Here is a 14,816-nt window from a genome sequence, read left to right as displayed (position 1 = left end):
CACTGTTGCTGTATGTAGGTTTTAATTTATTTGTTTTTTATCTTATATTTTGGAAATGTACATCCAGTTTCCCCCCCTTTAATTTTTTTGGGGGCCCCTAAGAGAGTGGGTGGGGCTGTGGGTTAAACCACAGAGCCTAGGACTTGCTGATCAGAAGGTCGGCAGTTCGAATCCCCGCGACGGGGTGAGCTCCCGTTGCTCGGTCCCTGGTCCTGCCAACTTAGCAGTTCGAAAGCACGTCAAAGTGCAAGTAGATAAATAGGTACCGCTCTGGTGGGAAGGTAAACGGTGTTTCCATGCGCTGCTCTGGTTTGCCAGAAGCAGCTTAGTCATACTGGCCACATGACCTGGAAGCTGTACGCCGGCTCCCTCGGCCAGTAAAGCAAGATGAGCGCCGCAACCCCAGAATCGGTCACAACTGGACCTAATGGTCAGGGGTCCCTTTACCTTTAAGAGAGTGGGGCCCTAAGCTATAGCTTGTTTAGCTTATGCATAAATCCGGCACTGGCTGAGTGTCATCAGTGTACTCAAGGCACCTTGCCCCAAAGCTCCTCCTAATGACCTCTCCCAGCGGCTTCATGTAGATATTAAATAACATTGAGGATAGAATAGTATCCTGCAGTATCCCACTAGACTAACCACTAGAGAGCCCCAAAGCACTACCCCAGTGCTACTTTCTGGACACTGTCCTGCGGGGTAGACCAGGCCCTCTATAACACAGTGCCCCCTAATTCCAACTCCACAGAGCTGGTCTAGGAGGATGCCATGGGGAACAGATGGAGAACCCGGAGCAAGGTCACACTCCTCTCGTCCCATTCTCAGGAAGACCAAGCCCAACTCAGCCCCATGGCCAGGACTGAAGCCAGAGTGGAGCAGTTTTAAATAATCTGCGTCATTCAAGAGTACTTGCAGCTGCCTCACCACAATTCTCTTTGCCACCATTCCAAGAAGAGGGTATGAGTCTTTGGAGGCTCATAAGAATAGTAACTTCTGTTAATCAAGCTCAGAAATGGAAACTATGCAATGCCAAACATGTCACGTTTATCTGTTTCTTTACTAGGATGGGTCGTATGTTCTGAAACAACTACTTCACACCCTTTGACCCCCCCTTCCTTTGTGGGCCCTGCCGCTAACTTAATTTCTAAATGAGAGGTGCTAGGATTTTGATCTGTCTTGAAGTCATGCTTGCCGTAGGAAGAGGTCACTCTCTCATGGGCACATTCTCTCTGAGGGCTGAATCTCGGTTCCCATTTTGTACTCTGGGATGGACATCCTTGCAAATCTTCTTAACTATGAAGAATGGCATTTTGCTTGGGAAAATCCACAGAAGCAGCAAGTGGGAAAGGATCAGGAATCTGCTTTTGTGGGTTTTGCTGAGGGGGTGGGGAGTGGCAATGTTACTGTAAAATATGCTTGTGCTATTCTTAGCTGGTGTATTTTATCCCTGGGGACAAAATCTGGATAAAATAAAAGAAGAGGTAGTGTCTTTTCAGGTTCTACTATACACACTGAGGAAAATCATCTTGATGTTCAAAGAGTGGCTACATTCAGCTTATGGTGTGTATGATTACAGGGACTGTTCCTTTTGGTCAGGGTTTTACAGCTTCTTGGAGACACCGCCTAATGATGTTTTTGGAACTCTGGCAACACTTTTTGTCCTCTTCCCAACCAACACTGATAGGAACAAAAACAACAAAGAGCCTGATTGCACCTTAAAGGCTGCATGCAACACAGCACATATTGAAAAAAACATTTACCCTCTCCCGCAAAAGAATCCTGAGAACTAATTTACCCCTCCCAGAGCTACAATTCTCAGCACCCATGACAAATTACAGTTCCTACGATTATTGGGGCATGTGTTCTTTAAATGTGCTTTAAATGTAAGGTGTGCATGTAGCCCTCGCACATGAATTATTTTGCCATGAAATGTATTGCAGAAAAATTTTGTCTGCAGAAGTAGTCCCTGGTCCACAAATCCTTATGCCGCAATGAATTTGTTAGTCTTTAAGTGCCACAGGACTCTTATTTTTCTTTCTATATCAATAACAAAGCAGCAGTTGCTAATGGCTTCAAAGATTTGCCCTGCACAGCTTCCTTCCTCTCATTTCCCTTCGCAGCTCCTTCTCATTTTCAAGTGGCTTGCACAGCCTCGACCTTTCAGTGTGCAACTGCTGAGCTCTGGCTGGGGGTTGCTGGGTGAAGCAACTGGCTCTGTGATCCATGTGACTGCAGTTTCCGTTGCTTAGTTCCTTCCGCAAGTTCTAAAATAATCTGATATTAAGTGAGAGGGCAAACAGCTAATTTTAATATTATTTGTAGAGATACAGCAAGGAAAGAGGGCACGGGCTGGAGCAGAATGAACGTCCCAGACCTGAGCATATTGCTCCTACCCCCGGTGAGTAAGAACCTCAAGATTTGCCTCCATTCTTTGCCTTAAAGAGGGGTGCGGGGGTGGGTGGGTGATGGTAACCAAAAGGAACCATTCAACAGCTGCTGTTTCATTCTGAACACCTACACTGCAAAAAGGCAGTCGGCGTTTTGCGGCGTGGTTGAGCTCACCAAGAACGTGTATCAGTTCCATGTGGTGTGGTTCTGGGAGTACACGATGGAGGGTTCTGTAATACAGAGGTGTTTCATAAAATAGATATATGAAGGAGAGATAAGTTAGCGAGGTGGTTGCTGAGAACTCTCCAGTCTCATTCCAAGTCATCTGCCACTCAACATCTTTGAAGAGTTACAGGGCATCAAGAGCGCAAGGACCAAACTGAGAAGGCAGGACAGATGGTGAGTGAAGTCCTTAAAGGCCTTTGTGATGGCAAAGAAAAAGAATCATTAAGCAGGGGAGGAACTTGGTGTCAATAACTTTGCTAGTCATTGGCAAGGTGAGAAAGTATGCTGGGGATCCCTGCTTTGACAGTCAATCCACTTTGTAAAATTAAAAAAGCTTCATGCCTAACTAATATATAGTCTCAGAAATAAATCTCCTTACTAGGTCAAAAAATCAGTCTTGCTTTTCTTCTTAGAGGACTATGAGTACTTTCAGGAATGGGGTGAATATGATGGAGGAAATGGTATGATGAGAACAAAGGGTTAATCCCCCCCTCCCTCAGCAGCACTGCTCTGATCCACCAAGCAGCCCCTCCACCCACAGCTACCTTTCAGTAAAATTAAACATGTCAAATCCAATCATGGATCTCTAATGTCAAATGGGGTTTGGCCCTACCCTTCCACTTAGAGGCAAGATCATTTCCAGAGAGCTAAGCGTTCACAGAATGTGTCCCACTTTTGCCTTTAGTAAACAGGTTTTGCAAAACGGCTTGACCAGAAGTGATAGCTGGCTAGACAAAATATATGTGCACATCATCAGACCCAAGGGACGCGGGTGGCACTGTGGGTTAAACTACAGAGCCTAGGACTTGCCGATCAGAACGTTGGCGGTTTGAATCCCCGCACCGGGGTGAGCTCCCATTGCTCGGTCCCTGCTCCTGCCCACCTAGCAGTTCGAAAGCATGTCAAAGTGCAAGTAGATAAATAGGTATCAATCCGGTGGTTCACAAGAAGCGGCTTAGTCATGCTGGCCACATGACCCGGAAACTGTATGGCGGCTCCCTCGGCCAGTAAAGTGAGATGAGCGCCACAACCCCAGAGTCGGTCATGACTGGACCTAATGGTCAGGGGTCCCTTTACCTTTACCTTACATCAGACCTAGCTTCAGATTTGGGGGGAAGCTGGGCAGGCTTCCCTTAGTAGCACCAAGTGCTGACTGGACCTGTTGCCCAGAACCTGCTGCTTTGTCACCCTGCCTCCTCTGGCCATGGTGCTGCTGCTGCCACAATCAGCCCCCCCCCCCCCATGTTTACAAGCTTTGCTGGAGGCGGTAGCAGCACATGGGCCCCAGCAAGTGCCTTAGAACAGTGGGTGTTGATGCTGGTCTGCATAACATTGGGAAGGGAAGGCTCCTTCAAATCACCTTTAACTTGGGTTACACACACATTAGCAGCTTAAAATGTAGTGAGGTCATTTCCCCCTGCTGTGCTTCTAGTGCTTTTTTACATTGTGGTACACACCAGATGCACATTACCTGATTTGTTTCCCCATGCCGAACTCCTATTTGGCAAAGCTTCCACTTACCTGTGCATGTGCACTTGCTGTCTCAAATGTGCACACCTTAGCTTAGCCGCAACTTATGTTTTCAAATCGGATGGAAGCTGGTTTGGGAAAAACAACAGTGTTTCTCAAGAAGCTACAGGAGACAAATGGATTGTGGCTAGCGTTATGTGTACTCGGGTTCAAACGGCAACAGTGGGAGTGTACTGGAGCCGAAGTAAATCTCAACGGGTATACAGCCTTCTTTAAAATTAATGTTCCAGCCCCAAGCTGTTTATGGTTATTTTTTCTGGGCCTGTGGGCACCATGTACATACCACAACTCCACACACACTGCAACCAACACTCACTCACTCACTCACTCACTCACTCACTCACTCCCTACCAGCAATTAGGTTTCTAAAAAGTCTTCTACTGGCTACAAGATTCCTTTCAAACCCAAGGAGGAGAGGCAGGGTAGGGGATCCTAGGCACCAGGGAAGGTCTCTACATGTGCTTATGTGATGTGGGCACCACATTGGCAACTCATGGTTTATAAGGAAGGGCCTTTGCAGTCATTCCTGATCAAAGCAAGCACCTGCCCACTTGTGCACAAAAACTGATTAAGAATAGCCAATGTGATCTGAAAGGTGTGCTTGCACACCAGAGGGTCAGATGGGGGGAAGGCATGTGCGTTGCACAAATAAATTAACAGATTTTGGTGTATGAAAAGCAAATACGCATATGGCATAAATTACGTGGAAGAAGCCTTGGGATGTCTGCTTTCTAGTAAGCATCTGGTTCTTTCTGTAATACAAAATACAATAAACTGTCAATACTGCCTTTTAAAACATATATTTGCCCTGCTTTGTGTCGCTTTGCAGGAGTCCTGCTGTTGAAATGGCACTAATAGTCCTGAGTAGCTTCGTGTGGATAGCTTTCCTAGATACAGGATGGGGAAGCAAACCTTCAGCCTATCACAGCCTTTGCAGACTGGTGAGTCTGTCTTCTATCAACTTTCTTTTCTTTGTTTATTTTGAACCATGTGTCAGCAACTCCAGGGGTCCACAAATGACAATGGGTTGTGTCCACAAAGCTTTTTCCATTAGTACAAGGACTTGCACCTGTGCAAAAAGGACCTCTTCTCCCTCTTTTCTCCCTGCATGCTCCCTACCCCTCCCATAAATCTGTTCTGGGGTTTTCCCCAACCCTCCAAGAAGATTTTAGAGGCATGGGGGACATGCAGTGAGAGAAAGTCCCGTTGTGCATCTAGAAGTCCTTGTGCCAACTGGACAACTTTATTGGATACAACCCAATATTATCCTGTTTTATTGTAATTATTGTTATAGATTTTATATATGTATATAGTTTAAATTCTATCAATGTTTAATTGTATTTCTATGTTTTTAACAACAACAGCAACAACTAATTAATAATAATGAATAAAACTTTCATTATTTGCACCCCACCCATCTGAGTAGGTTGCCCCAGCCACTCTGGTGGCTCTCGGTGTAAATATGTGTCACAGATCATGTCTGCATTGCCCTGGCAACCTCTGTTCCCCCACTAAGCCTCAACAATATTAAGAATCACAAGAAATTGCAATTGCTGGGTTGAATCTACACCTGATTTCTTCTGCTACATTAGCAGACTGGGCCGTCTTAATCCGGGAATGCACGGGGTGCGGTGCACCTGGGTTCCAAATTCTGGGGGGCACCAAATGTATTCGGGGATGCACCAAATGTATGCCTACTATACACCGGACCCTCTCTACCAGTGGCAGTGAAAAGCAATGGAGCAAAAGTCCCTGCCCCCCTGCTCCATCGCTCTGTTACTACCTAGTATTATGAAACAAGCAGTTATTTCCACTGCATCGTTGTTACAGGTGAGCGATTTTCCTCCCCTGAAAAAGATCAACAACTTTGGCTTCCTCCCTCCCTAAAAAAACAACTTTGAGTTGCCCCACACCAAATCTGGGGGCAGCTAAACTAAATTTGGGGGCGCTGGGTGGATCTTTGCTCCCTGGCGGCGCATATGCTAAAGACGGCCCTAGTAGCAGAGCAAGTGTTACAAATTTCCCATAATCGGATAATAGCATGATCACTTTTTCCACACCATTCAAACTTGCATGGTTATTCAGAATGAGAGAGAAAAATCTAATTATTGCAGGGCCATAGAGTTTACAATAAAGGAAGTAGCAGAAATGTTCTCTTTGGTAGTTTGTCCATAGGCACAAAAAAGCAGATACCTTAGATTGTTTTGTGCTGTTCACAGTTCATGACGGGCGGTATTGTTTGAAACTTTATAACTGGCTCTGCATTCGTCCAGACCATCCTTAGAAATGTTTCTAAAAGATCACAAGTCAGGATTGTTGTGTATTCAGAAATTCTGCACGGGCAAAGAAAAAATAGTAGAAATGGTTCTGACTACAGAACCTGAGACTCTCAGCTTTCATTTCTAAAAGAGAAGATTTCTAGCCCTTGGAGAAAGAAAGGGAGGGTTGAAAGGTGGGTAATGGCTGGTAGAAATTCAGAAGCTAGAAGCGTGGCTTGAATGATATTTTCTATGGTTAGGAGACAGGTTTCAGTGTTGCCACAAACATCAGAGCTCCTTCCTTTTTAGATTAAATGTGCAAATTTGTATCATGAATATTAGTTCCCAGAACTTGTTTTTCTTAGTGCGAATTTGGGTGGGTTTCCATAACGAAGATTCTGTTTTGTTTAGAGGGCAGAGCACATACAGCTCTGAAAATATTGTTATGGAAAACATTTACTCTCAAAGTGTTTTATCCATTAAACTATCTTTGCCCAATATTGTCCACACCAACTGGCAGGAACTCTCCAAGATATCAGGCAAAGATCTCTCCCAGCTCCCTGAGATAATTCACAGGATATGCCAAGGACTGAACCTGTGATCTTTTACATGCCAAATATGTGCTCAGTCCCTAGCATTTTAATTTGGAATCTACAGGGCTTGAGTTAAGCCCTTTGTTTACTGTGCTCATTTGAAGTGCAGTATGGCTTTAGTAGCTGGGCCCACCTTTTTTCGTCCCATACATCTCTTTCTTTTCTGCTGCAGGAAGAGAGATCTGCAGACTGCAAAGGCAGGAGGCTGAGCTCTGTCTCACAAGACTTGCCTCCTGGAACAATGGAGCTCTTCCTGGATGCAAATGTTATACAGACCCTAAAGAATGCATCTTTAGTAAGGTATCAAGTCCTGCAGAGCCTCAGTCTGTGTGAGAATGGGTTGGAGCTCATTGAGCCTGGGGCTTTCCTTGGCACCAGGAGCCTCAGTAGTCTATCTCTGGCCAACAATGCCCTCTCTGTGAACTATTCTGCAACAGCAGCTGCTCTGGGGACTTTGCCTGCCCTGAGGAAGCTGGACCTATCTGGAAATCTGCTCAATGAAGCTATGATGGCCACCCTGATCCAGGATTTGTCCTCTTTAGAATCTTTGTCCTTGGCCTGGAACTCCATCATGAGGCTGGATGACTCTCACTTAAAAAATCTGCCCAGGCTGCAGCACCTAGATTTGCAGCACAACTACATATTTGAGATTGAGACTGGTGCCTTTGATGGTTTGCGATGGCTACAGCAGCTTAATCTGGCCTACAACTACATTCCTTGCATGGTGGAGTTTGACCTGACCCAACTCCGGATGCTAAATGTCAGCAACAATCAAATCGAGTGGTTCTTGGCTGCAGAGAATGATTCTGCCTTTGAACTAGAAACACTAGATCTTTCCTACAACCAGCTCCTCTTCTTCCCGCTGTTGCCCAAGCAAAATAAACTGAGAACTCTGCTGCTGATGCACAACAAATTGAACTTCTACAACAATATTTTCAATGACTCAGAGGGCACAGTGCAGCTGTTATTCCTGGATGGCAACATCACCAACATCACCACCCTTGACCTCTGGGCAGAAAACCATCATAGCAACCTCTCTTCCCTGCAGTTCCTAGACATGAGTTGGAACCAGCTCTGGTACCTACCAGAAAGGTTTTTTGAAGGCATGTCTTCCCTTGCTCATCTGAACCTCAACCACAACTGCTTAGAGACATTACAGATACAGGAGAGTGACCTGCTAAGCACTCTCATTGACTTGGATCTCAACTATAACCAACTTCAGGATCTGCAGATTAACTTGGACCATAGAAGCAGCTTAGCCAACCTCAGAACATTGAGTCTGAGCACCAACAGACTGCGTGGCTTGCCTGCTAAAATCTTTACTCACACAACAAAGATCACTACACTTGACCTCAGTAAAAACCCTATAAAGCTTTGTGCCTCACATGCTGCTGGAAGTCCCAGTTGCATAGATATCAGTAATGCTGGCTCCATAAGGAATCTTTTCCTGTCTGGCTGTGACCTAGAAATACTGGACACCCACATCTTTCAGGGGACTTCTATAGCACACTTAGACCTTTCTGACAATCCCAGGTCACTACTTGATGGCTTAGGACCTCTGAAAGATGTTGCACAATCACTGCAGGTGCTCTATCTTAGGAACACTGGACTTTCTGCTGCAAGGACAAATATGGACTTCTCTGCTTTTCAGAAGCTGGTAAACCTAGATCTATCTGAAAATTCTCTGGCTAGCTTCCCTGAATCTTTAGCAGGCTTGGAACTGCAAATTCTGGATCTAAGGAGAAATCGTCTCCATGCCCTACCTCAGCACGCCATGCAGAAGCTTGGAAAGAGCTTATATGAGATCTACCTCAGCCAGAATCCCTATGACTGCTGCCAGCTGGGTTGGTGGGATGCCCTGCATGACCGTGACACTGTACGCATTCTAGACTGGAATCAAGTCACTTGCAACTTTTCCTCTAAGTTCATCCGTGTAGCCAATTTGCCTGAATCAGTCATCCAGAATTGCAAGTGGCTAACGGCAGATATGACTCTGCTGCATCTGGTCCTTGTTCTTCCTACCTGTTTGGCCCTGCTAGTTGCCTTTGTTATCATCTTTCTGACTTTCAGGCAACGAATTCTTCAAATGGTGAAGAGCAGGTACAGAAGGTCCAGCCCTTATTGACTCTGGGATGGTGTGAAGAAAACAGCCACTCGGACCCTCCAGAATGGGCATAGGTAGGGCTGGGAAATCCTATTGGGTGATAATGCATCCATGAATGGGGCTCCAGGAAGCCACAGTGTGCGGCAATGCTTTATATGGAGTTGCCGAATGTGTGTAATAAAATGTCCTTGTGTGTAGTTGGCAGGGATGGCATAGCACACAGTTCTGTGCAGAGACAAATGCAAGATAGTAATCCTGTTTAATGTTCACAATAGGAAGAAAAAGGCCTTTATAAACACGAAAGACAAGTGAAAGGCACTGATGCTGGGAACCAACCATGATGTTTGAATAAATGCAGCTCCCAAACAGGTGTCACTTCTTGGCCAAGCACTAACTATTTTTTTTTTCCTTTCAGGAGGAACACTTCCCCTACCCCCACCCCCATTTGTGGGCTTTAACCACATGCCAGTTGAAATACTCATATGACAGACCTAATGTTGGAGGGAACACTGAGGGGCATTCCAAGGCCATCTCAGCAGTGTTGGCTACAGCACAGCTTCTCAACATGTGGAGGAGGTGCAATTCATAAAACAAGATGGTGCAGTACAAGGAAGCCATAACTTCGCTGCAGATGTGAATGGCATGTAGAAGACTATATGAAATGATTACCAACCTGGCACTTCTTACTCCAACTGACCCCCAAGTGTTGTGTTGGAGTAGAGATGCAGGTGGCAATGCAAGCATCTTGCTGCTTACATGCTCCAAGACAGGTGTTTGATCATTAGCTGAAATTGCTATGGTTGCACACACAAGGAAGGGCAAGGGGAGAACAGATCAAAATCTCGACCCCTTCGTCCCCTTACCATGCTGTGCTCCAGTGCAGTGGTCCATCCCCTTTGACTGATCTCTCAAGCCAGAAGTGAGCTACAAAGTGCAGTGGGGTAAGAGCTTATTTCGTTTTGTGTAGAGTAGACACACCCATTTGATATGTGAGTGGGGCAAGCACATTTCAGCATAGACACGGTGACCTTGTATGTCTGGCTTGGCCCTCAGTGCATTACGTCAGGGTGGTTATGATAGCATTGTCAATAGCAAAAATGCATCAGTTCACAAAGAGATTGGCAACATCTGAAGATCTTTCAGATTTTTTTTTTTAAAGGTTTCTAGTTCATTCCCCACTTGCTGTGTAAAATGTGTGGCCTGCTAAAGTTGTTAGGAGACCTTTGGCAAACTGTACTATGTGTGTTCTCGAAGCTACCAGCATGAGTTTGACCAAATTGCGGGAAGCAATGGAAGACAGGAGTGCCTGGTGTGCTCTGGTCCATGGGGTCACAAAGACTCGGACACGACTAAACGACTAAACGACTAATGTGTGGTCTGAGATTCCCAGGATTCTTTAGGGGAAGCCATGACTGTTTAAATGGTGAAAGTGTGATTTAAATTCAAGGTGTAGACGTGATCCTAATGACAGCAGTAAAAACAATGTAATGGAAGTGGGTGCCACAGGGCAAGAGCAGGGCTGCTGTACCAGAGGAAACAGGCATTCCCTTAGTAAGCAGCTTGTTTTTGGTATGTATGTGGATCAGCGCTAGCTGTTTGAGGCGTCCCTGTGGTAGAGGTTTACAGGCAGGAAAACCACATGCTGCGAAAACCTCAGGCTATGTTCTGAATCTGATGCCTGCACACCCTGAAGATGTGTGGGTGCATCTTGGTCGACTTTTCGTTCTGAAATGTAGGGTCAGGTTTCAGTTACCAATAAGTAATGCACAGTTCAAATGAAAGAAGAGGACAGTTTCGGATGCTTGCGTTTCACTTGGCCTCATGTCAATCACGAGGTAGTGCAACCTAAATATTATGTGCAGAGCTGTCCTCTTCACATACCTCATGAAGAAGAATATTGTTTCCTGTGAAAAGTCTTGCATAATTAGCACACTCTTCAAGGCAGCACTACTAGGCTACTGTGACTGAGACTTATTTGTTTTACATGCAGGATAAATAGAGAATAAATTCTAAGGCAGGAGTGGCTAAATATTTTTGGCCTGAGAGACACATTCAGCCTTGACCAATAGTGGTCATATGCCAGTGATGGATGTAGTCACCCCACACGATTGCATGAATACTCTTGCACATACGCATGTGCAACCATATAGGACACAGACACACAAAGTCTGACAAGCAGTCCCCCACCAAACATCTGGAGAGAGAGATTTAATTGTCTTTGTCCAGCACAGCACCATGCCAACTTTATTCTCTTCTCATTTTTCTTCCACTACAAAAATGGATGGGGTCTTGGGAGTGCCAGGAAAAGAATTATTTGTGGGAGCCAAGTCAGACTCCTGGATATAAGAAACATTATGGTTGTAATGTTTAACTGTTGGATTGGTTAGGTTAATTAAAACTTTTAATAAAGGTGCCTTGAAAAGGAGATAGACTGTAATTGCTGGCATCTGTTCCTCCAAATGTTTTCATCGTTGCTGTCTCCAAACTGAGTATGGTGGTACAAGATGCCCTGTTATTTTTGATGTGCTGGGAGATGCCAGAAATGACTGTGCCTCTTTTCCTGTATTAGGCAGATGTCTTAGCTTCCTCTGTAGTATGATCAGTGAAGATTAGCTGGTTCTGCTTTTGTTAGAGGGAAAAAAATTACTCAGTTCAGGATGTGGTTAGCAGAATCGGCATCGGGTGTTGCCCAACAGAAAATTGGTAGGTGGTTAGGGAGAAAAAGGAATTAACTTTGTGTTTTATCTGATCAAAGTACACCGATGGAGAAACCACATCAGTTACAAGGAAAGCTAAAAGAAGTTCTGTGAAGGCAGGAGCTGAATCATCTGAAGGCCTGGGCTCATGTCCCAAGCTTGTGGCTCAGACTGAAACCCTGATCTGGGGTGAGGGGGCTAGTGAGTGGGATGGCCCAGGTTTTTGACAAGGAGCTGGTCTAGATTGGCTATCCTTTGAGTCCTTTTGAACTTTTTGAGCCTAGAGGTCAGCACACTGAAAGCTTTCATGTGTGAATGAGGCACCACCAGTCAACCACCCCGGGTACAATTTTCTGCTAACCTCAAACACAGCACTTTTCAGCGAAGTTGCTCCATATGTTTGACTTCAAGGCTGTGTACACACTATACCTTTAAAGTACACTCAAAACACGTTAGTTCTTTCTTAAAGAATTCTGTGCACTGTAGTTTTCCCCTCACAGAGTTACTTAACAGCCTTAACATGCCTTTATATTACTACCTCCAGTTTCCTACAGTCCTCTAGATCGCGGGGGCAGGACTGGATCCAACTGGCAGGTCCCACCCTTGTCTCCCCCACCTGCCAATCACTTGATGCTGCAGCGGTGTCAGGCGAGCTGTTCTTGCATGGCACTGTGCACAGAAGCCTTGATGATCAGCTGATAAACCATACATTTAAAGCACATGACTTTCCCCAAAAGAATTATTGGAACTGTAGTTTACTTCTCACAGAGCTACAGTTCCCAGCACCCATAATGAACTATAGTTCCCCACATAGTTTGGGAGGGGGAGTTATGCACTTTAAATGCTTGGTACGTATGCAACCAAGATATGGAGTCTAGGTTTTCAACATGTGCCTACAGTGTGGGCCACATCAGTGCATTGCCCTGCTTTGTGCAACAACAATATTCAAAGCCAGCTGAGCTTACCCTCGTGTATTTGGCTAGCCTCCAGCTGCCTTTACCTCAATGCTTCTTTACATGCTCTTTCAGTGGCTTTTCCCTTCTGCCGCACGATGTTGCCACACTTTCTTTCTGCCACAAGTTTGCTTGCTGGTGTTTTATGTGGTCCATTTCTAGAATCTTTGTGAGAGGAGGAAAGGCATGAAACAGAGACTGGAGTGCCTCAAGGAAAAGCAGTACACAATCAATCAATCAATCAATCAATGTATTTAAAATACCATTAAAGAATGTGGCTCAACTGGCAAATCCCCCTCCATTTCATCTGTTTCACAGACAGATTGATTTATCCCAAATGATTTGTGGCTGTTTTTGATCAGCCTAGTTTTCCCTGCCCCAAACGCTTTCATCGATGAGGATTCCACAAAATCCTTAGATAGTTCTGTAATGTGATATAGAGATGCCTATCAGCACCCAATTCCTAAAATAATTATTTTCCCACACTTATGCCCGTGTGCCACCCTCTAGCCACTAGTGCAATGCACAACAAATGATGGGAATGCATATGGAAATATAGCCAATAATGTGGGCTGTAGGAGTGAGTAGGTTGAATGCCAGCCCAAGCTTCCCTTCTGTGTTCTCAGTCAGCTCTGATCTCCCTCCTTTCCCTTTCCTTCATCCCAGCCTTTGCCTGCTGGCTTAGGACCAAACTAGATGCCCTGTTAATTGTGTGAATGCATTAATTGGCAGCAATGGAAGCCTCCCTTGAAATGCAAAGATAGTTTTGTTAGGATAACTGCAGATAGAGTTAAACTCCACCCCCCCCCCAGTTTGCTTCTCCCAGTCATTCTCTCTTGACGTTTGTTAAAGGTAAAGGTAAAGGTACCCCTGCCCGTACGGGCCAGTCTTCCCAGACTCTGGGGTTGGTGCGCCCATCTCACTCAAGAGGCCAGGGGCCAGCGCTGTCCGAAGACACTTCCGGGTCACGTGGCCAGCGTGACATCGCTGCTCTGGCCAGAGCCAGAGCCAGAGCCGCACACGGAAACGCCGTTTACCTTCCCGCTAGTAAGCGGTCCCTATTTATCTACTTGCACCCAGTGGTGCTTTCGAACTGCTAGGTTGGCAGGCGCTGGGACCAAGCAGTGGGAGCGCACCCCGCCGCAGGGATTCGAACCGCCGACCTTTCGATCGGCAAGCCCTAGGCGCTGAGGCTTTTACCCACAGCGCCACCTGCGTCCCTTGACGTTTGTTACCTGCATCCTATTCCTAGGCCTCTTGGATGGTCTTATAAGCATCCCTTATTTGGACCACTTGCTTCCTTAATCCCTCCTTCCATTCCACTCCGCATCCTCTTATCTCCAGTTTCTGCTTCATTGCTGCCCTCGTGTGAGTTTCTTGCTCCTCTAAACTGATGGAGAATTTGTTTGTAATTTCATGAAAAATTGTCAAATTCCTACTTTTCAACAAATATGCAAAGCAAAACACAACTATCTTATGAAATTCACACTTCTCCAAATTTTGTGATGCAGTTCTCCAACCAAATATGGAAAAAATGCATATATTGTGTGGTGTAGTGGTTAAGAGTGATAGACTCGTAATCTGGGGAACCGGGTTTACGTCTCCGCTCCTCCACATGCAGCTGCTGGGTGACCTTGGGCTAGTCACACTTCTTTGAAGTCTCTCAGCCCCACTCACCTCACAGAGTGTTTGTTGTGGGGGAGGAAGGGAAAGGAGAATGTTAGCCGCTTTGAGACTCCTTCGGGTAGTGATAAAGCAGGATATCAAATCCAAACTCTTCTTCTTATTATTATTATTATTAGGGGGAAATGTACCTAAAAATATATTTATGAGTCAAAATAACATATATAATTGCATTATATAAGGGGTAATTGCTTCCAAACATGTGTGTATTAGGAGAAACGTGCACTAAAATGCCGGTAAGTGTTCATGAGATTTTTTTTAAGGAAGAAATCGCAAACTGCTGTGGAAATGTAGAGAACTGAATTTAAGTTTGGAAAAATGAGAAACCTAAGACTACTGAAACTGGCAGATTCATAGGTCCCTACTCTAAACAACGGGATTTGTGCTGC

At 45.3% G+C, this 14,816-nt stretch overlaps 1 protein-coding gene and 1 long non-coding RNA gene across 3 annotated transcripts; one reads left to right on the top strand and one right to left on the bottom strand.

Moving 5' to 3' along the window:
• Positions 1–1,891: 1,891 nt before the first annotated feature.
• On the top strand, positions 1,892–11,520 carry NRROS (negative regulator of reactive oxygen species). Of its 2 annotated transcripts, none has more exons than XM_083741839.1 (3): positions 1,892–2,395; positions 4,970–5,081; positions 7,164–11,520. In XM_083741839.1, exons 2-3 carry the CDS (start codon positions 4,986–4,988, stop codon positions 9,114–9,116), a joined length of 2,049 nt encoding a protein of 682 aa, XP_083597965.1. In that variant the 5' UTR covers positions 1,892–2,395; positions 4,970–4,985; the 3' UTR covers positions 9,117–11,520. The 2 variants fall into 2 exon arrangements, with proteins under 2 accessions (XP_083597965.1, XP_083597966.1); XM_083741840.1 differs by lacking the exon at positions 1,892–2,395 and adding an exon at positions 2,536–2,784.
• On the bottom strand, positions 11,303–14,369 carry LOC310846028. Its single transcript, XR_014565097.1, has 2 exons — positions 13,980–14,369; positions 11,303–12,909 (listed from the first exon to the last, which is right to left on the bottom strand). It is a non-coding gene; the product is annotated as an uncharacterized lncRNA (long non-coding RNA).
• Positions 14,370–14,816: the final 447 nt, after the last annotated feature.

This window comes from Podarcis gaigeae (genome assembly GCF_964106915.1).
Source record: "Podarcis gaigeae genome assembly, chromosome: 5".
NCBI classification, from domain to species: domain Eukaryota; kingdom Metazoa; phylum Chordata; class Lepidosauria; order Squamata; family Lacertidae; genus Podarcis; species Podarcis gaigeae.
Note: the sequence above shows the minus strand (reverse complement) of the source record. Positions and strands in the feature narration are given on the sequence as shown.

Excerpts from the sequence above, each read along its gene's own strand:
- NRROS (XM_083741839.1), top strand. The coding sequence starts at position 4,986 with ATGGCACTAATAGTCCTGAGTAGCTTCGTGTGGATAGCTTTCCTAGAT. Across the intron at positions 5,082-7,163 it reads ATCACAGCCTTTGCAGACTG|GAAGAGAGATCTGCAGACTG; the intron begins GTGAGTCTGTCT and ends TTTCTGCTGCAG.